The sequence below is a fragment of the Nuphar pumila genome, chromosome 14 (genome assembly GCF_984573655.1).
Source record: "Nuphar pumila chromosome 14, dmNupPumi1.hap1.1, whole genome shotgun sequence".
Taxonomy (NCBI): domain Eukaryota; kingdom Viridiplantae; phylum Streptophyta; class Magnoliopsida; order Nymphaeales; family Nymphaeaceae; genus Nuphar; species Nuphar pumila.
The window spans coordinates 35,461,458-35,482,268 of record NC_143262.1 but is presented as its reverse complement, the minus strand read 5'-3'; the positions used below and the strand labels follow the sequence as shown (position 1 = coordinate 35,482,268).

The window sequence follows — 20,811 nt, the reverse complement described above, 5'->3', positions numbered from 1 at the left end:
ACATTTTCATTATGTGATTCTGAACTTTCAAAACCACTAAGATTTTCCAAAAAACTCACATTTCTGGAAACATACAGTTTGTCATTTTTAATGTCATAACACCGAAAACCCTTATGGGTTTCTGAATACCCAAGAAAGGCACAAGGGATGGACTTTGGGGAAAGCTTATCATTTTTATCTGTAAGGACAAAACACTTACATCCAAACACCCTTAACCTGCTATAATCAGGTTCTTTTTCATATAACTTTTCAAAAGAAGAAATTTTACTCAATTTTTTTGAGAAAAGTCTATTTATGAGTTTCTTTGGAATGTTTTGCGAAATAAGCAAGGTTCTAGTTGTTTCTATAATATGCCTATGCTTCTGTTCGGCTAACCTATTTTGTTGTGGGGTTTTTGAACAAGATTTCTGATGGAGAATACCATAACTTTCAAGATAACTTTTGAATTCATTTGAAAGGTATTCACCACCAGAGTCAGACCTAAGAATTTTTAAACTTCCATTAAATTGATTTAAAATCATCATATGAAAAGTTTTAAATGTTGAAAAAACTTCATATTTATGTTTAAGAAAGTATATCTAACAAAACCTAGTGTAATTATCCACGAAAATAACATAATATGAGAATCCTCCTTTAGATATCACAGGAGCGGGACCCCATACATCAGAATGAACAATTTCAAAGGGTTTTGTTGAAAATATGGATCTTTCAGAAAAAAGTAGATTTTTCATTTTCCCAAGAATACAATCATTACAAACAAAATCTCCTTTACAAAGATGTTTAACAAAAGGCAAATAAGAGATTTTAACAATGTTGGGATGTCTCAGTCTCTTATGCCATACATGAATATCTTTGTTTTGAACAACATTACAAAATTGACTCTTGGGAACTTGAAGAAAGTCAATGTAGTAGAGGTCGCCTCTCCTAGAGCCTTCCTCAATCAATCTCTCAGACTAGCGATCCTGAATCTAACATTTATCAGAAGTGAATTTTACATCACAACCATGATCCGAGAGTTGAGAGACCGAAAGTAAATTTAAATTTAGTTTAGGTATAAGACGGATTTTGGGGATAAAAAAATCTTGTTTTTCAAAATTTCCTATTCCTTTAATTTCAAGAGGTGTTCCATCTGTCGTTGAGACAAAAGATGGAAGAGGATTTTTAGAAAATTCGGAAAGGGAACAAACACTTGGGTCATATGAAAAGATGCGCCTGAATCTAAAAGCCAAGATATCTTACTGGAAGGAGAAGAGGTAGACATAGCGGCTCCGGAAGTTCCTCCCTTGAGGAAATGTTGCAAATCTTCTACAATTTGATGAAGAGAAAGAGACCCATTTGATGTTGATGGTCGTTCCTCCAGTTGAGATGTCATGGCCATAGCAAGAATTTTCTTCCATTTGGGACATATAGGTTTGATGTGCCCCGATTCTTTACAAAAATAACATGTAAGCTGGATATAGTCCTTCTTCACTCCTTGACTACTTGAGTTTTGATTCTTGAAGTGAGGAGGCTTATAGGTCTTTAAATTACTCTCCGGTCTTAATACAACATTAGCACCTTCATGTTCTTCAATGTGAGGAGTAGCAAGAATACTTGGATGGTTCTTGCTAATTCTCGTGCGAGTCTCTTCCCCACTAAGTCTAGTAATTACATCTTCAAGAGAAGGGAAAGTGAAAGCGGATAAAAAGGAAGACCGAATTTGTTCAAATTCGGGCCTAAGCCCGTTCAAAAATTTGAAGAACCTATCTTCTTTCAATTGTTTGTGGCGAAGCTCTATTGCTTCTCCACTCCATTTTGGTTCGAGCATAGCAAGTTTGTCCCAAATAGAAGAGAGCTCGGCAAAGTACTCTCTTATAGACATTTCCCCTTGTTGAAGCATTAGCGCCCTCTTTTGAAGATAATATTTATGGGATAAATCCCTAAACATGTATATCTTCTCAAGATATTCCTAAGCTTGAGAGGCCTTCTTGAACTTGATGATATTTGCATTGATTCTTGTTTCTACGGAGGAAAAAATCCAAGAGATGATTTTAAAATTCCTTATTTCCCATTCCTTATGCTTTTTTGAATACTCTTCAAGAGCTTTGGTTATTTCTTCTCCATCAAGAATTTTGATTTCACCCTCATTAACAATGGTAATTTTTTGTTCCGGTTTGAGGATTGTGCCTTACACATAACCCCATAGACCCTTCCTCTTTATGTGAGTCTCTATGTTCCCGGCCCAAACATGATAGTTGGATCCATTTAGCTTTAAGCCGAGAGCAAAATGAGACTCATTTTCACCCATTAAGGAGTAAAGAAAGAGAAAGAAATACGCACCAACACAAGATTTTAAGCTCTTACTTGCAGAAGATTCTTCCAAAATATTTGAGAAGTAAGCGTCACTACTTCAATCTTCAAATATCTGAAGGCACACTTTCGATGCACTCGAACAACAAATAAATCCATGATCCTTTATCACCAATGTGGCTCTGATACCATATAAAAGAATTTCCAACAAGATACCAAGAACAATATTCTTGAAAATAAATGTGAGCACACACGCACAACAAGAGCACTTGTGCACAATACAAACTCACAAATGCGCAAATGCGAAACCAAAAGTCATAAGCTTCACTAGAATGAGCTTGGGCTATAATCCCAAAGCCATGAGAATACACAAGGGGAGAGCCCCTTTAAATAGAGGAGGTGGAGTCCTTGGAGAGGCTCCACCTCTAGCCGTTGGAGCCCCTCCAACGGTCACAAATGTGACCGTTGGAAGGGGCCCAACGACTAGATGGTGGGCCCCTTCAAGGTACTTTTCACCTTTTACAAAAAGAAACAAAAATAAATAATAAAAAAAGAAAAAGAAAAAGAATTACAAAACATATTTAAAAAAGAATATGTGTAAAAAGACTAAACTACCCCTATGGCTAAACAATTAGAAATATATTATATATATATAATAAGTAGATACATATACATATATATTCATATATGTATATGTATTACCTTATATATATAAAATATATATATTACATTATATGATTGATTACATAATTTAACAATGCCCTTCTAGATGAACCTCACTCCTTAATTGTCTTGCCTCTGTTTGACATGTGTCCCGTTTCTCCTTCTCATGCCTTGGACTTTAGATCTCTGACTTGTCACCCATTAGAGAAGTCATGTCAGCTTTCATGTTATCATAATAAACCCTACACACAAGCTGAAATTGCCTCCTATAAGCATGAGGTGGCATCTAGGATTTAGAGCACAGATCCCAAGGCATCTCTTGAAAAATAAGACCATAACAAGTTGCAACCTACTCACACAAACACACATCTTAAGTTGCAACCAGTTGCTTATTGTCTCAAACAAAACTAGCATGTCAATCCAGTTTCTCATGTTTTTCTTTCCTTGAGAGATTTGTTTATAAGTATCCAAGGGTAACCTCCCAAGCTTAATCACTGACCATGTTTAGATCATACAAAAATGTAATGTATGAAGTATAAATTGTTTAGACACCGATGTTGATGAAAAAATAGTTTCCCAATAAATAGAGCAGAAATGCTTCCAACTCCTTAACAACATTACAATGCCCTTCACTCTTGCATGAGTTTGCACTGTTGTGTTCCCTTCCTCTTTTTGTCACAACACCTCAACCATGACAACTTGAGCTTATAATTCCATAGAAATCATCAGTTGTTCCCAATAGAATACTACATTCATTATGAAAATCTCCAAACTTCGACATGTCAACAGACTTTCCATGACACTTTAATCTTGTAATGTATCTCACATCCTAGGTGAGCTCACATCCAAGAAATTGAAAGGTGTTGGTCTTAAGATTCCATTGATACACTGTGGCATCTAAAAGACCATGAGAAATGTTCCATGGCACAACCTCCAAGAATTGCCTGGAGATCATCTGATCCAATCGGTTGCTCCTCTGACAGATTTAAGAACCACCCGTGGACATGGTTTCAGTAGAATTGATGTGTCAATGGTTGCATGTCTTACAATGATTACAGTGGAAACAATGTACATATCCACGTACATGACTCGTTGAACTACAGAGAATTTTCTCCAATCTTCTGCCCTTTTATGCCTTCTTACTAGGGATGGCAGTGGATCGGGGGAAAGCGGGGCCCCGCCTCGCCTCGTTTGGACCGGGGATGGAGGGTATGAAACGGGGATAGAGGCAGGGACGAAGGTTAAAATCCATCCCCGTCTAGGGGTGGAGGCGGGGATGGACTGGCACGTTCCCCCGCCCTGCCCCAGCCCCGCCCCGGCACATCCCCGCCCCACCCCCGGCCCATCCCCGTCCCGGCCCCGCCCCGCACCATCCCTGCCCCATCCCCGCCCCCAACCCTTTATATTTTTCTTACCGTTTACTAACCCTAACTCCCTTCCCTAATTTCCTAACCTTGGAGCCGCTGAGCCGGGTTGTCGCCTCTTCCCTTTCCCCATCTGCATTATCATTGGAGCCGGGCCGTCGCCGACCACCATTGGCCGACACTGACCACCGTTGGCCGACACGATCTCTCCCTCCTTCCATCTCTGCCGCTACCTTGTGCCACTGTCGTGAGCCTCCTATGTGGTGCCATCTCCTCCCTCTTTTCATTTTCCTTTCCCCGTCTGTGGCCTTGCATCGTCGGAGCAGCGTCGTCGCCGACCCCTCTCCTCATCGTCTTCCTGTTTCTTTGCTTCGCTTCTCTTAGGCTTGTGATATCGTTTCGTTCTTTCTAAGCTGATCTATGCCGGAACTCTTATAGCGGAATTAGGGTTTTTAAAATATCATTTATCGGTTTTGTATCGTCTTGTTACGGGTCTGTGGTTGAGTTTTGTATCTGTTGTGTACAGTAGATTTGTGTTGACTATGTGATTCGGCTGCAACTCGATTCTCCATGCATTTTTTTTATTTCTGAAGAGTCGTTTGATGTGGATTTTCTACTGGTATCGGTGTGATTCCTGTTGATGTTACGATATTATGGTCGTTGGATCCAGAATTTCAAGTTCATGCATAGATCTAATTGCTACGCTCATTTGTAGGGTGTTAGTATTTGGTTGATGTTAATTTCAAGGGAAGGAAACTAAGGATACACAGAAAGGATTAATATCACGTCAATTTTATCATTTTTTTGTCTGATGGATGGATGAATCAATCTTGGAATTCTATGTTAAGATTGAAAATTCGGCTGATTTCCATTGTTTTATGATTGTTGGTGATCTTTTAAAAGATAAAAATGGCGTTGTTTATAATTGTCGTTGTGTATTTGGTTGTCTTCGTGCATAATATTTATGGCATATGTCATGATGGTGTGACTCAAAGCGATTTGAATGGGTTGCTTTGAGCAGGAGATTTATTACCCTTGCAGACAAAGAATTTTGCAATAGTACTTTTTTTGTGTGTGATTTCATCCGTTGGTTGTTGGGTAGCTATGGAAATCTTTGCACTTGCAATCTTGTAAGTGAAACCAGCGTGCATGTCGTGCTTGCTGTTTGGACAGTTAAAAAAAAGAGCTTACTGGAATAGAATGGTTCTTGTTCTTTTTTTTTTAAATGACAATTTCATCAATGATATTGCTTTGTTTAAAATCTTAGTTCAAGCTATTCTTTCAAATATAGCAATATAGATTGTAGCACACCGTTCAGTGTAGGATCGTTCTTGACTAGATCTAGATTGCTGCCATTCTCTAACTGTGATAATGATATTTTAAAGTATAGTGATTATGAAAAATTGATGGTGCAAACCTATAATAACAAACATTGAGAATATTTTGAAGATGTCATGTTATTTTAAAGCAAGTACTGACCACAACATGTTTAGGTGATGAGAATGACAATTTTGGTCCATTGTTCTTGGGTAATGTGGTTATGTATCATCAGTGGAGACAACATGTTCAACATCATTAATGATTGCAGCAACATCATGCAAATGGATGTGAATATTCAAGCTCATATTCCTTGTTTAGTTTGACTGTTGTATGACTACAACATCGAATTGCAAAGTTCTGTACCGTGCAACATATTTGCATACTTGTTGGAATCTTACAGTGCAAGAACTGCCCCAATCTTCTCAGCATTCTATTTGTCATGCAGATAAATTCATTTTTCTTAGCTAATGCCTTCATGTGACTTATCTCTAAAACTATTTGGACCAGTTCCACATACAAAGTGCAAGATCCACCCCTATCTTATCAGCTTCCTGTTTTCCATGTGGATGAATTCATTTATCATTAACTGAAATATTAACGTGAATGATTTCTAAGTAGGGATGCCAATGGGTCTGATGCTATCCAACATCCAACCCAATTTTGGCACCAATTAGTCAGATTTGGTAAAGAAGACTGAATCTGATTAATAACTGGATTTTAATTCAGTTTAGAATTTCTTAACTGAATTTTATGGATATCAAAATCCTAATACATGTATTCAATCAGAATCAATATTACCTTTTCTCCATCTAAATCCAAATCCAACTCACATTAGCCAATGCCTGGTTAGTTGGATTTGGCATTGGCTACATCCGACCCGAATCTGAACTGTTTACATCCCAGTTTCTAAGACTTGTTGTATACTTGTCAGCCTCCTGCTGTTTGTTTTTCAATGAAAGTTTTTCTTTCCTTTTGGTCTATTTTTTGAAAGAAGCAATGTATCATTGTGGCACACTGAATACTTGCAGTCTTGCACTTGCCTTCTCTCTAACCTACCAAAACAAAAACTTGATTGCATGTACCTACAGGTGGTGCACTTGTGCTGAATCGAGTATTGCGTCCGGGTGGTTATTTTGTATGGTCTGCTCTCGGTTGACCAAAACCAGAAGAATGAAGAGGATGCTGGGATATGGAAAGGTAGAACTTTTATTTTACTCTAATATTGGCTTAGCTCAGACTAAGTGATATCCTATTCATTCCTGTATGTTGAAAATTATGAATGACACTGGTTAGATTTCCAATTAATGTTGAATAGTTGTGATAACAGAGCTTTGCTTGATGAATTGTTGGGGAAAGAAATCCTCATATGGATTTTTCGCAGGGTGCATTTGGATTTTGAGATGAGCATTCTTGTAAACGAGAATTCAATGGATCACGGTTTAGGTGGAAGTCCAATCCAACACATGATACCTTTGTTGGATATCATATATTTTGAATCCATAATAAGGTCTTTTAGTTTAATTGGAATCCTATGAGATGCTTATGGTTAAGAAGGTTACCTTTCATGATCCATTCAAAACCTTGGTAATGTCGCACTCAAAACCTTGGTAATGTCGCACTGCCACTCATGAAAATAAGCATTATTATGACATAGTATAATATTGCTTAGGACAGACTTTGTAGAATATCAAAGAGTGATGCAATTTGACAAACGGGGACGGAGCGGGGACGGGGACGAGGCGGGGGTGGGGATTAGAATGTTGAGACGGGGCGGGGGTGGAGCTCCAAAGTCTCCCCCGTCATGGGGGTGGACCGGGGATGAAGGTTACATTTTAGAGACGGGGAGGGGGTGGAGACCTTGTCCCCCGCCCCGGTCCACTGCCATCCCTACTTCTTACCCTCAACCCCCCTTTATTTCATCCGTCATCTCCATATACCCCTTCCATCCCTTGAGGAGGATCAAGCACCACATGAAGAGGATCAACCACTATCATCTTATGTTTGGCCTCTTTCATCCTCTCATGTTCCTCCACTCTCTGTCTCCACCTCATCCTGTTCACTACAAATGACTCTACTTTCTGCTGCATCAAGACGGGCCTCAAGGTTCACATTAGTTGATGAACCAGAAGTCACATTCTCCTTGGACTTCTTACCCACCAACTCACTATCCTTCCCCTCCTTAAAAGTTTCTTATACAAGTGTTGTCTGCCGAATATTTTTTAATGGCTTGATCTCAGATGTTTCAGGCTCATCTTATTGAAATTACATTTTTCATACAGTAAATTAGAGGTCCATGCTTTGGGCCATGGAGCAGCTGGCCTCTCAATCCAAACATCTAGATTCTTGTGTATAGGAGCATATGATGCATCGGCCAATGCTAACCTAAGACTCGAATACTCTAGTCTCACCACTGGCAAAAGACAAGTACACAACTAATGTTAGTTTTCAGTAGAGTCAAGACATTTATACATCCAGATTCTCTCCTACAGGAGCATATGATGCATCAACCAACGCAAACCTGAGACTGGAATGTTCTGGACCCATCACTTGCAAACAGACAAGTACACAGCTAATGATATCTCTCAAGAGAGTTAAGACATATATACACATGTTGAAATTATGTAACCCAATAATTGATTGTAAAGCATGATCCAAGGGATCCCACAAAATGCAATCTCATCTCACACAAAAAGTTTTTGGAGGCTCTTTTTCTTTAGGCAAGAAGAAAATGCTACAATTCAACAACATACTCCAGTTTGCTTTATCATATGTAGTTGCTTGTCATTTCACATAAATAGAAATACAGAGAAACACTATTCAATTCAAAATTCGACTTGTAAGGCCATGAACAAGTGGAGATAAGCCATCAGACATCGAAAATGAAGCTATTGCGGCACATAGAGAGCTATAAAAATAGACGAAATATTGGAAACAAGCTGTATAGAGTATATCAGCAGGGGTTTAATCAACAGAAAAACTCAAAATTATGAAAAATTATGGTTTATATTGAACAAGTGCTTCTGGAGCACTCTGTCCGACGTTCTTTTTGGCCAACCACCAACTTTCATAAAGTTCATCAACCTTTTTCAGGATGAAAACAAGAAAAGGGAATAAAATATAAGTACCTCACTTATGAAAAGGTGTTAAAGGTTTCTCTCAAGTACATTAGTATAATTACAGATATGTACGAAGGAGTAATAAACAATGTCCACACTTGTGGAGGGGTGACAACCAATTTTCCTATAACGGTTGGGTTACATCAAGGATCTGCATTAAGCCCTTTCCTATTTGCTATAGTGATGGATGAACTTACGAGATCAATTCAAGAAAATGTGACGTGGTGTATGTTGTTTGCTGATGATATTGTTTTGATTGATGAGTCTAGAGTTGTGGTTAATGCTAAGTTAGAATTATGGAGACAAACATTGGAAGCAAGAGATTTTAAGTTGAGTAAGAGTAAGACAAAATATATGGAATGTCGGTTTAGTAAGCAATGAAGTAGTGATGGGAGTGTAGTGAAGCTTGATGAGCAAGAAATATCGGTGGATGACTGTTTCAAATATTTGAAATCTATCATTCAAAAGTATGGGAAAATTGATGGAGATGTAAATCATAGGATAAAGGTTGGGTGGATGAAATGGAAAAGTGCAACCGGAGTGTTGTGCGATCGTAGAATGCCATTGCGGTTGAAGGGAAAATTTTATAGGACGACCATTAGGCCCGCTTTACTATATGGTACGGAATGTTGGGCTGCCAAAAGACATCATATTCAAAAAATGAGTGTAGCTGAGATGCGTATGCTTAGATGCATGTGTGAAAATACAGTAAAAGATAAGATTCCAAACGAGGAGATACGTAAGAAGGTAGGCGTTGCATCCATTGAAAATAAGATGAGAGAGAATCGTTTACGGTGGTTTGAACATATTTGGCGAAGGCCTAATGATGTTCTGGTTAGAAGGATGGAGAAATGGAAAAATATATTAGTTAAAAGAGGTCGGGGTAGGCCTAAGAAGACTTGGATGGAGATGATAGGAAAGGATATGAATGCTTTGAACCTCACCGAGGACATGGCATTGGATAGAAATGATTGGAGAAGGGTTCATGTGGAAGACCCAGAATGATTTTCTTTTTGGGTTCATATCGCCAACCCCAATTGTTTTGGGATGAAGGCGTAGTTGTTGTTGTAATGCTGTGATAAAGACATTGTCATCGCCATCCATGGTCTCTTGATGATTCTTGGTCCAGAGCAGAGTTATCGGAAGAGCCGTAGGGTATGAGGAAGCACGCTTCCCCGAGCGCAAAAAGTGGCACTTCCGAAACGTGATGGGAAACACCAAAAATAATTGAGAAGCGCTTCCCCCTCATTTTTTTCATTTTTTTGTGTTTTTATTTTTTTATTTTTTCTCTTTTTTGCTTTCCCGTTGCTTCCTATGTCGATTCCTGGTTTGATTCTAAGTCGTCCAGCGCTTCCCACTTCCTAAAATTTTAAAAGTGCCTCGCTTCCCGCTTTCGCTTCCAGCTCCCGCTTCCCCGACTGGCAACTCTAGTCCAAAGACCATCAAGAGGCTGTTCAAATATGGTGAATCCACCCGATGCAACTCAAGAGATGTCAACATACCGTACAATCGACAGGCCTCTTATCACCAACGCGATGAGCATATCCAAAATGGAACTATTGGTAGATCAAGGCCTTACTTCTTATGCTATTGGAACTCTTTTAGGGAGCCATTGCTCAGGGTGCTTTCAACATTTCCTACGTTGCAAAATTCATTAGTTCTGTCCCCAAGCAGGTCCTGCTAGTTACCAAGCTGGACTCCTCACCAAGGCTTCCCTTCTTTGTTTGGTCAGAGGACTCATACGACGATTCTTAAGAAACTCGATAGAAGACTCATTAGGTTGGAATCGGACCGATTTGATCCATATTACCAAGTGTTAGAACTCAATTATGGCAATGAGCTTTTCAATACAGCAGGACATTGAATGAGCGAAGGTCATAGCTTGAGGATTAATCTGTGGGAATCCCTATGGAAACAAGGGGAACCCGTAGGCGAGATGGGGAATTCTTATAGTCCAGAATTCTCACTTCAGATTGGCAAGCTTACAACAGATCGCATTCTAGGGTCATGGCATGGCATTTCACCTCGTGATGGAGATCAGCTGGGTGCAGCATGAAAAGATAGCAGGAACAAAAACAGGTTGGGCACAGGCTGAATCATGCTTGACCTAGCTATCTGATTTTTGAACAGTGGGCCTATTTATCAAACCAGATCTGATACAAATCTCATAGTAGACTCCTAGACCAGTGATGACATTATTCCCCTTCATAATGGATCCCTTGAAGGTAGTTAATCTACTCATTTTCATGTTGACAAGACAGAAATATTAAATAGAACTGATTCCAACCTGGATATGCCCTGTTTATCTTCAACCCAAATCCCAATACACCTAACCATTTTTGTTCCAGATCTAACCAAGATTTGTATATACACTATCTGGATCCAATAATATGGGATGAATCTGGTTTGGCGCCGGGCTGGAACTCCAACCGAGATTGGCCCCGTCTGGATTGGCAGCCAGAGCACATACTAATTTATTAATGAGCATGCATTTAGAATTTGGTAATCCTCCCCTTAATGCTAAGCTTCTAGCTTAAAAGGTTTTGGTTCCTTCCTCAGAATAAACCTCTCATTTTCAAGTTACATGCCAGTCGTTTTAGGGATTTTATTAGGAAAATGGAATTGAAAAAGATAAGAAAGAAAAGGGGGAAAACGTGAAAATTGATGGAAAAAATGGAGATAATATGAGAAAATTGGGTAGTTCCCTTCCAATTCGAGGAGGAAGGTACCTCCAAACTCTTTTTTGGGGGGAAAGAAAAACCTCCAAACTTCTAGAGAATTCTAAGTTAGTTATTTCCCAAAAGATGACTACGAATGAGAACTACACCTATTTATACCCTTCACTGGTAGTGTGGACCCAAAGCAGATCGTAGTCTCTTATCAACTCATTGCTTGCACCTGACCCAAGACTCAAAGACTCGAATACCAATCCACACCCAAACAACCAACCCAGTTCAAGCATACAAAAAACTTATAACAAATACATCTGCTACACTACTATACTAACTATAGAAGAGGTAAGTCCGCAACATTCCCCACCCGTTTACAAATGCCTGGTCCCCAAGGCATAGATGAGTCAAGTTGGGCCTTCTAAGCCCGACTAATAAATGGCTGTTTTTTTGCCCTACCTGAGTTCGGCCTGTCTACTAGTCAGGCCGAGTTGGGCTTGATCTTATCAGACTTGGGCTGCAGTGGGTGGCCCAAATCAACCCATCTCAGCATGGCTACTTGACTGTCTGACCTGAAGCAAACCCTCAATAAAAGTAAAATGCAATTAGGGCATAGAATCTCCCAATCCCCTATCCAGTGGAATGAGAAAAAATGTAAATTTCATCCCTTTTATAAATTTTAGGAGACACAATTCACTGCCTTTGTCTCCCATGGTGCCATTTTGATCAACTCTATGTTTGACAAATATTTGGCACAATGGTGGTACCTTGCCCTTCCAATTGCTGATAGATGGTACACCTACAAACCAATCAAGTGCTTTACTAGGTTCGTGGCTGCTCACATCCTACCTGCGGATCTAGACCATGCTGCATGGGCAACAACTTGAGATGCATCAACAGAGACAACTCCGATTACAATTATGATATACATATACTGTATCTCCCCTCTCATCACCTCATCTGAATAAAGTTTACTCATTCTAAAAAAAATTATGATATACATATAATGAGAAGCAAAAGGACTGTTAAAAGTAATATTCATGTCTTGAGGTGGTCATATGTAATTAAGCATAATTATGTATGCCTACTTGTAATTATGTTACACCTAATCACCTCTTTAAATAGGTGATTAGGGTTAATGAATCGAGAACTCTCTCTCTCTCTCTCTCTCTCTCTCTCTCTCTCTCTCTCTCTCTCTCTCTCTCTCTCTCTCTCCTTGAAATCGAACCTAGGGCTGAAAGAAAACAACATGGTATCAGAGCAGGTCTCCCTTCTGGGATGACGCTGCTGCTGCTGAACGTGAAGGACTGGATGCCGTAGATGGGGCGACGTTGAGAAAAAAAAACAAAAACAAAAACTGTGTTGCCGTGATCGTGTTTTTTTTGTGAGGAGGTCACTTTCCTATCGTGATCGTGTGCTGGTGTTGATCATGGAGAAGCTGCTGAAACTGTGATCATGTTTTTTTTTGCTGGCATGGAGGTCACTTGCCGATCGTGTGCTGGTGTTGATCGTGGAGAAGCTGCTGAAATCGTGAACTGAATGTGGGTTGAAGGACTGGACAATTTTTTTTTTATAGATCAAGGTCAGATCGTTTTGATATCGTCTTGGGTTTAGATTTATTTTTAATGGATGCAATTGAAATATTGTTGTCGGCGATCAGATTTATAAATGGGATCAGTCACTGTTGAATGTCTCGAACAGATCTTTGCTTTGGAAGATTAAATGGTAGTTGTTTTCAATCTCAAGTTGATAGTCGTTGTTTAACCTTTGGTGTCGTGGTAGTGATCTGATCACTATTCTGATATGAAACAAAGTATGCAGAAGATTATTGTTTCACAAAAATAGTTGGTTGGCTAATTTTTTTTTGGTTGCCCCGGGTGAAAAAAAAAATTTACATGGCTGAGTCATGTGCTTTAGATAATCATAAAAAAGGAGAGGCCATTGGTGAATATAAGGCCTTTGCAAATCCATTTTCACATGGATGTTCAGTTAAGCTAGATGATTCAAATTATGCGAGGTGGTCTCACACCTTCATAATGTTTGTTTCCTGTCATAAAAAAAAGCACGTCTTGTTGGAATTGGAGCCCACTGAAAGAATAGAAAAATATGCCACCTGGGATGAAGACAATGACATCGTGATGTCATGGATAATGAACAGTGTACAACCACATATAGCTGATGGACTGATTTATTACACTTCAGCTAAACAAATGTGGGACAATCTCCGTGATACATATTCTCATGAAACTAATGTGAGTCGCATTCTAGAAGTTGAGCAGGAGATTTATCAGTTGCAACAAGGAGATCGGTCTTTAGCGCAATACTATGCCTCGGTTAAATATGCTTTTGAGAGGCTAAATGCACACAGACCCTTATGCTGCACCAAACAGAAGATCCATCAGGAGCAGACTATGGTTGCTCGTTTTCTTACAGGGTTGTCATCGGAATTCTCGGTTGCCAAAGTCCAAATGCTAACGAGTTCTGACGTTCCTACTCTAGCAGAGTCCTATAATCGTCTGAGTAGGCTTGACATCACTCTTCTCAAACTCATTCTGAATCACAGGCATCTGCCCTTGCAAGCACCTCAAGTCGTGGAAGAGGTACTTTCTTGAGTTTTCGAGGAAGAGGTCGAGGTCGTAGCACTGGAGGTAGAGGAAGACCTCAATATACATATTGTGGTAAAATTGGACATCTTGAAGATAGGTGCCGGGATAAGACTGGTCGACCTCCTATTCCATCACCTAAACTGAATGCATCCAAGGCTCAAGTTATTAATCTTGAGGCAGAGAACCACACTACCTCCTCCAGCGATTCGGTTACTCTCAGTCGTGCAGAGTATAATGAACTGATGTTTCACCAGCTTCCCAATTTGAGTGCCCCTATGCCTGTTGCTGATATGGCATGCTCTACAGGTGATAGCCTGAGTTATCAAGGTAGTAGATGAATTATTGATTCTGGTGCCTCTAGACATTTGTGTGGGATTTCCCATAATTTTTCTAAGCTACATCCTATTGCAGAACCTCGCAATGTTATACTTGCTGATGGGAGATCTTCTCCTGTTGTAGGCCAAGGAAACATTCCTATATCCCCCACAATTCAATTGACTAATGTCTTTCATGCTTCTTCATTTTCTCAGAACTTACTATTTGTTAGTCGTATTGCTAAGGAGAATAATTATAGGGTGATATTTGATCCTGTGTGTTGCATTTTTCAGGACTTGCTGACGGGGAAGCAGATTGGTGGAGGCCATGAGGAGGGTGGTGTCTATTATCTACATCAGTCGGTTGGATCCATGAATTCTGTGTCTGAGCCATCTTCCAGTACCTATTAGTGGCATCTCCGTCTTGGTCATGTTCCTTTGCCAAAGCTTCGTAGACATATTCCTCAGATTTCTTCATCTGTTTCATTCCAGTGTGACGCCTATCAATTGGGCAAACATCACAGAAGCTCCTTTCCTTCTCGTCAGAGTCTATCGAGTCAAACAATGTTTGAGATTTTGCATGTTGATGTATGGGGACCTAGTAGAGTACCTAGTCGGTCTCAGTGTCGTTATTACTTAGTTATTGTTGATGATTTTTCCAGATTGTCATGGGTTTTCTTATTAAAAGAAAGGTCTTAGGTTGCCTCCGTTCTTATATCTTTAATTATTGAAATAAAGACTCAGTTTCAGTCTCTCGTCAAGATTATCCACACAGATAATGCTCTTGAATTCAAATCCAATGAATTGTTACAATTTTATCGAAGCCGTGGCATTCGTCCTCAAACTACTTGTGCCCATACATCTCAGCAAAATGGCGTTGCTGAAAGAAAACATAGGCATCTTCTAGATGTAGCTCACACCCTTATGTTGCAATCAAATATGCCACCCTCATACTGGGGGGACGTCGTTCTCACCGCTTGTTATCTCATTAATAGTATGCCATCTTCATCTTTGGAAGAACAAATTTCCTTACACATTCTCTATCCTAACGCTCCTTTGTTTCCAATTTCTCCCAAAGTATTTGGATGTGTTTCCTTTGTTCATAAACTTGGACCTAACCGTGATAAATTGTCTGCCCAAGCTATCAAGTGTGTATTTCTTGGATATCCGAAAAATAAAAAAGGCTACCGTTGCTATGATCCCATCTCCCGGCGAGAGTATGTTAGTGCAAATGTATCTTTCTTTGAATCTGTTCCTTATTTTTCTACCACTGCATCCGGACTGCATGTTGAACAGGGTGATACCCTGCCTCTTTCGATTCCTCCTTTTCCTTTGGAGTCATTTTCTAAGTCTATCTCTCATTCTCAGTCTCCCACATTTGCTCGGTACCAAGATCCTCCTCTGGTGTACACTCGCAGATCACCACCTACACCATCGCCTTCTTCAGAAGTGAGTTCTCTTGAAAATATTACGATGTCTAATGTTGATGATGACAGACCTATTGCTCTCAGAAAAGGTAAAAGGCAATGCACATTACATCCTATCTCCAAGTTTGTTACTGAGGCACGACTTGGGGTTCACATGAGGAATTTTATCTCTGCTTTATCTGCCACTTTTGTCCCACTTAATCATCAACAAGCATTATTAGATCCTAAGTGGAAGCAAGCAATGCAGGTCGAGATGGATGCCTTGCTCTCATGTGACACATGGAATTTGGTTGTTCCTCCCACTGATGCAGATATCGTTGGATGTAAGTGGGTCTACACCATTAAGTACAACTCAAATGACTCAATTGAAAGGTACAAGGCCTGGTTGGTCGCTAAAAGGTATACTCAAACATATGGAGTTGACTTTTTTGAGACCTTTTCTCCAGTAGCCCGTCTTGGGACTATTCAATTGGTCATATCTATAGTTGTCCATTATGGATGGAGTTTATGTCAGTTAGATGTGAAAAACGCCTTCTTATATGAAGATCTATCTGAGACAGTGTACATGCAGCAACCTCTCGGGTTTGAGGTTCAGGGGGAGTGTAGCAAGGTGTGCAAACTAAAGAAAGCTATATATGGTATCAAACAAAGTCCACGTGCATGGTTTCAGAAGTTATTTGAAATTATGTCTGCATTTGGCTTCAACAGGTCATCTTCAGATCACTCCTTGTTTATCAAGAAAACCTTTGTTGGTATTGTGGTTATGGTTGTATATGTAGATGATATTATTCGTACAGGGAGTAGTGCAAAGGACATCTCAGACACAAAGATTCATCTTCAGAAGCATTTTGTCACAAAAGATCTCGGTTCTCTTAGATATTTCTTGGGCATAGAAGTGGCCAGAAACAGTGAGGGGTTAGTCTTATCACAAAGAAAGTATGTACTTGATCTACTGCAGGAAACAGGGATGTTAGGCGCCAAACCAGCCAATATACCAATGGATCCTAAACTGCATATGTATGATGAAGAAGTAGAACCTATTGACAGTGGAAGTTTTAGATCCCTGGTTGGCAAACTTTTATATGTCACTGTAACACGGCCAGATATCTCCTTAGCAGTGAGTAAGATAAGTCAATTCATGGACAAACCTACTCGAGTGCATTGGCAGGCAGCTATGATGATTCTCAGGTATTTGAAATCCTCTCCTGGAAAGGGATTGCTATATGAACAAGGCTCCAACCTTGATATAATTGCATACTCAGATGCAGACTATGCAGGGGCCATCGATGATAGAAAGTCCACCACAGGGTTCTGCATGTTTGTCGGAGGAAACATAATTACTTGGAGAAGTAAGAAACAAACTGTGGTAGCTGGTTCAAGTGTTGAATCAGAATATAGAGTTATGGCTCAAACTGCTGCTGAAATGATGTGGGTTAGGTCCATTCTAAAAGACCTACAAGTGTTGATTCCATCCCCAATGTTGATGATGTGTGATAATCGAGCAGCTACCCATATAGCTAACAATCATGTTTTCATGAGAGAACGAAACACATTGAAGTTGATTGTCACTATATACGTGACTTAGTGCAGGCGGGGCATATTTCTACTAGTCATGTGACGTCCGAAGACCAAGTTGCAGACGTCTTCACCAAGCCTCTCGCAAGTGCAGGTTTCTCAAGATGTTGCAGCAAGCTGAGCATGATAGATATATATGCTCCAGCTTGAGGGGGAGTGTTAAAAGTAATATTCATGTCTTGAGGTGGTCATACGTAATTAAGCATAATTACATATGCCTACTTGTAATTGTGTTACACCTAATCACCTCTTTAAATAGGTGATTAGGGTTAATGAATCGAGAACTCTCTCTCTCTCTCTCTCTCTCTCTCTTCTCCTTGAAATCGAACCTAGGGCTGAAAGAAAACAACAAGGACTATAGTACCAAATGAAGGAATGGTCACAGTGGGAAACAGCTTGACACAATTCTCTTACTGCAACTAAGAATTCAGTGTCAGCTGCCTAATATAAAAGGTTCAGTCAATTGTAGAAATACAGCTTGTTAGCATCAAATGGAAAGTACCTGGTTCAAAAATAAATTTCTATGTGTAACAACAGATGTGTCAGTTCAAACTGGGAAGTTCATTATCCTAAGAGAATCATGTATCTAGCCATTCAAAAATAAACATTTCACTACCAAATTTATCAACAACAAAAGGTTCCTAAGAACGTGTTATCCTTTACATCATTCTAATCAACATTTGAATGATACTAATTGAAGATGAGACCCAAACAAATGACAAGTATAAAAAGTGCCTGCAAAAGTCAAATAATTGTTCAACCAACCCAACCAAGTCATCATCATCTCACCGCTAGTAATTGTTCACAAAGAATCCTAAGATCAATATAAAAAAACAAAACAGCATGATCGTACTGGTAACTGAAAGAAAGAATGCACATGAAGGCTAGCTTGTCATACTTAACAACAAAAGGCTATTGCTGCAAGCTCCAGCCTTTATCAGACAAGCCATGACATTGTCCAAGTGTAATGGAAAACTTTCACATACCAAATGGGCACTGGTAGTAAAAAACAAGCAACTAGGGCCATAGAATTTCCAAATCATGGATGAACCAGACAAAAAAAAGGCCACGAGAGTTTACTTCCATGAGTGCGTAGCATATTTGCAAATGATAAGCACACCAAGTCATCTTCTGCAATGTACACTTTCGCCTTTTTAGTTTTCACTGATCCTTGGTCAACAGTTAACGGGGTTTGTTTAGCATCTAAGGTTGTGACTTTAGGATGCTTGATACTAGTAATGTACTAAATCACTTCCTAGAGCAAATAATTACCACTACTTTTGTTTCCCTTTTCTTAACTAATGGTGCTTCATTCACTTCTGAAACTCAAATGAACAATATAAGGTGACCTGCGGGTCCCATGATGTTAACAAAACTGTTGGAAATGATTTGGAAAAATCTTCAAATCACAGAGAAACCCACACTTATAATGCATATCTACACTCATTACTGGAAGAAAAGGGAATGAAATGCTTACATTTGGAAGCCTACATTCTCCGATAACTACAATGTGCTAACAGACTGAACACGAAATATCATATGGCACAAAAATAAACAAAATACCATGACTCTCACTTTGAAAGCCGTCTTTTTTGCTTCTGAGTTGCCCAGAAATTCATCACCCACCTAGAGAACCGGACAAGACTGACCAGGCTTTGTAAAATTGCACGACTTCTAACAATCCCATCATGAAGGGTTCTTGCTGTTTTAGCTACCGCGGGAGTTTCTCTGTTGTGCATCACCATAGTTTTCTCCTGTAACAAAGCTAATCAAGTGAAGAGAAAATAAAACCCACCGTTCAATCTAAGTCATCATGTCAGGCACTCATACAGTTCACCAACCTGGTGTAGTCATATTCGCCAAATGCCGCAATCTCTCCTCAGCAATGCGAACAGCCCTGGTGGAGTTACGTACACCTTCAGTTATCTCCTGACTGCACAAATATGTGAATACTTGCTTTGAAGGATGTTAACAAGATAAAAAAAAAGAGAGAGAAAGAATGATTGATTTGTTTGAAATAAAAAGATATTTGGAAACTAACCCCAAATCACTAAGCTCCATTGTCAAATCACTAATTTCCATGCCAGTCAATCTGATGGCAGCCATTGTGTTGGGAAGCTCTTCCCTCGTGGCATCTAGCAGCTTCTCGAGTGACTGAGCAGCCTTTCTGAAAGCCTTCCAGCATAAGTTACAAATTCTATCATTGGAATGTTACTGAGAATTCAAAATAACATTCAAATTTGTCACAGAAAATAGGACAAAAAATCAGACTAGCATATCTATATTTATATCCAAACTTCATTAACTGAGATGATATGATATTTAAGCAGAAGTGCTTCCTCTTTCAGGCATGTACTCAAAGATTCACATGGAGCAACATCTCACAAGTCACGCAGGTCATCACTCATCAAACATCCTTATGATTCTTAAACATCTAATACAAGTTACCACAACATCTTCTCATTCATCTAGAAGTAAATTAAACAGAACAAGTGGAGGACAAGACAGGAGTAGCAAGGACTAAACCGTGCCAACAAAATGAAGAAATTTTGGTAATTTGTTCAAGAAATAATTGCAGTACATCCTCTGATTAGAAACCAAAATAGTCATGCATTCATCAAGATGAGCTGAATGACAATTCAGTAGCATGCTAATATTATTGTGAAATATAAATTTGTATTTGTTCTTTAAGATTTTCAACACAGGTAAGACATTAATAGGGAGACAGCTTCGAAACATCTGCATATCAGAGACACTTTTTGATAAACAACAACTGTCCAAAGAAATAAATGTAAAAAAGAATCAAGCAAGAGCTTGAAAACACAGACAGTCTTCATCCATCCAAAAGTCTCTTTCACCAAGAATCTCTAACAAGGTTATGTGCACAAAAAATTCTTTCTTGGTGGACAGAAGTACAACAAATTGAACTGGCCGCTTCTAAGAAACTTGAAAAGATGAGATGTCGCCTCTCAAGAAACCAGATAACAGTTCACCTACAATAAAGGACATGCCATATAATCATCCAAAAATCTTAAATAGAACGATTAAATCTTCAACGAAGTAGGTTAATGCATTTTTTCTGATTAGCATCTTAATGCATGCAAATGGATAATATCAACAAGATTTTTTGATAGCATAGAGAAGAGGCAATTATGAGAAAATTATTATGTTGTTTCACAACAATTAACTGTTTTATGTTAAAAAACAAAAGAAAAGAAATGAACAAATAATCTGCCAATATCATTCACATGGAAACTTTATAACTTTAATAGTACTTGAAAGGATAAGGGAACAGAATATATACCAGCAAAGCCGGAATGGCACTAAAGAATAACCAGGATGCTGAAAATGCTGCCTGTTGAAAAAGTTTCATTCAGCAAACAGAGAACAATAACAAAAAAGAAAAATGGAAAATATACACGCCAATTAATGGACATAATTATGATTATACACATGCATGTGTCCATA

At 39.2% G+C, this 20,811-nt stretch overlaps 1 protein-coding gene across 2 annotated transcripts in view; it reads right to left on the bottom strand.

The window, feature by feature from the left end:
- Positions 1–18,795: 18,795 nt before the first annotated feature.
- LOC149816752 (uncharacterized) overlaps positions 18,796–20,811 on the bottom strand; it is a 50,766-nt gene continuing 48,750 nt past the window's right edge. The window contains exons 2-5 of one of the 2 annotated variants that reach the window (XM_089987529.1): positions 20,648–20,698; positions 19,385–19,518; positions 19,185–19,276; positions 18,796–19,108 (exon numbers count right to left, since the gene is read on the bottom strand). In XM_089987529.1, the coding sequence (XP_089843655.1) occupies positions 18,915–19,108; positions 19,185–19,276; positions 19,385–19,518; positions 20,648–20,698 (471 nt within the window). In that variant the 3' untranslated portion in view covers positions 18,796–18,914. The remainder of the gene's footprint in view (positions 19,109–19,184; positions 19,277–19,384; positions 19,519–20,647; positions 20,699–20,811) is intronic. The other variant, XM_089987531.1, reaches the window with a different exon arrangement.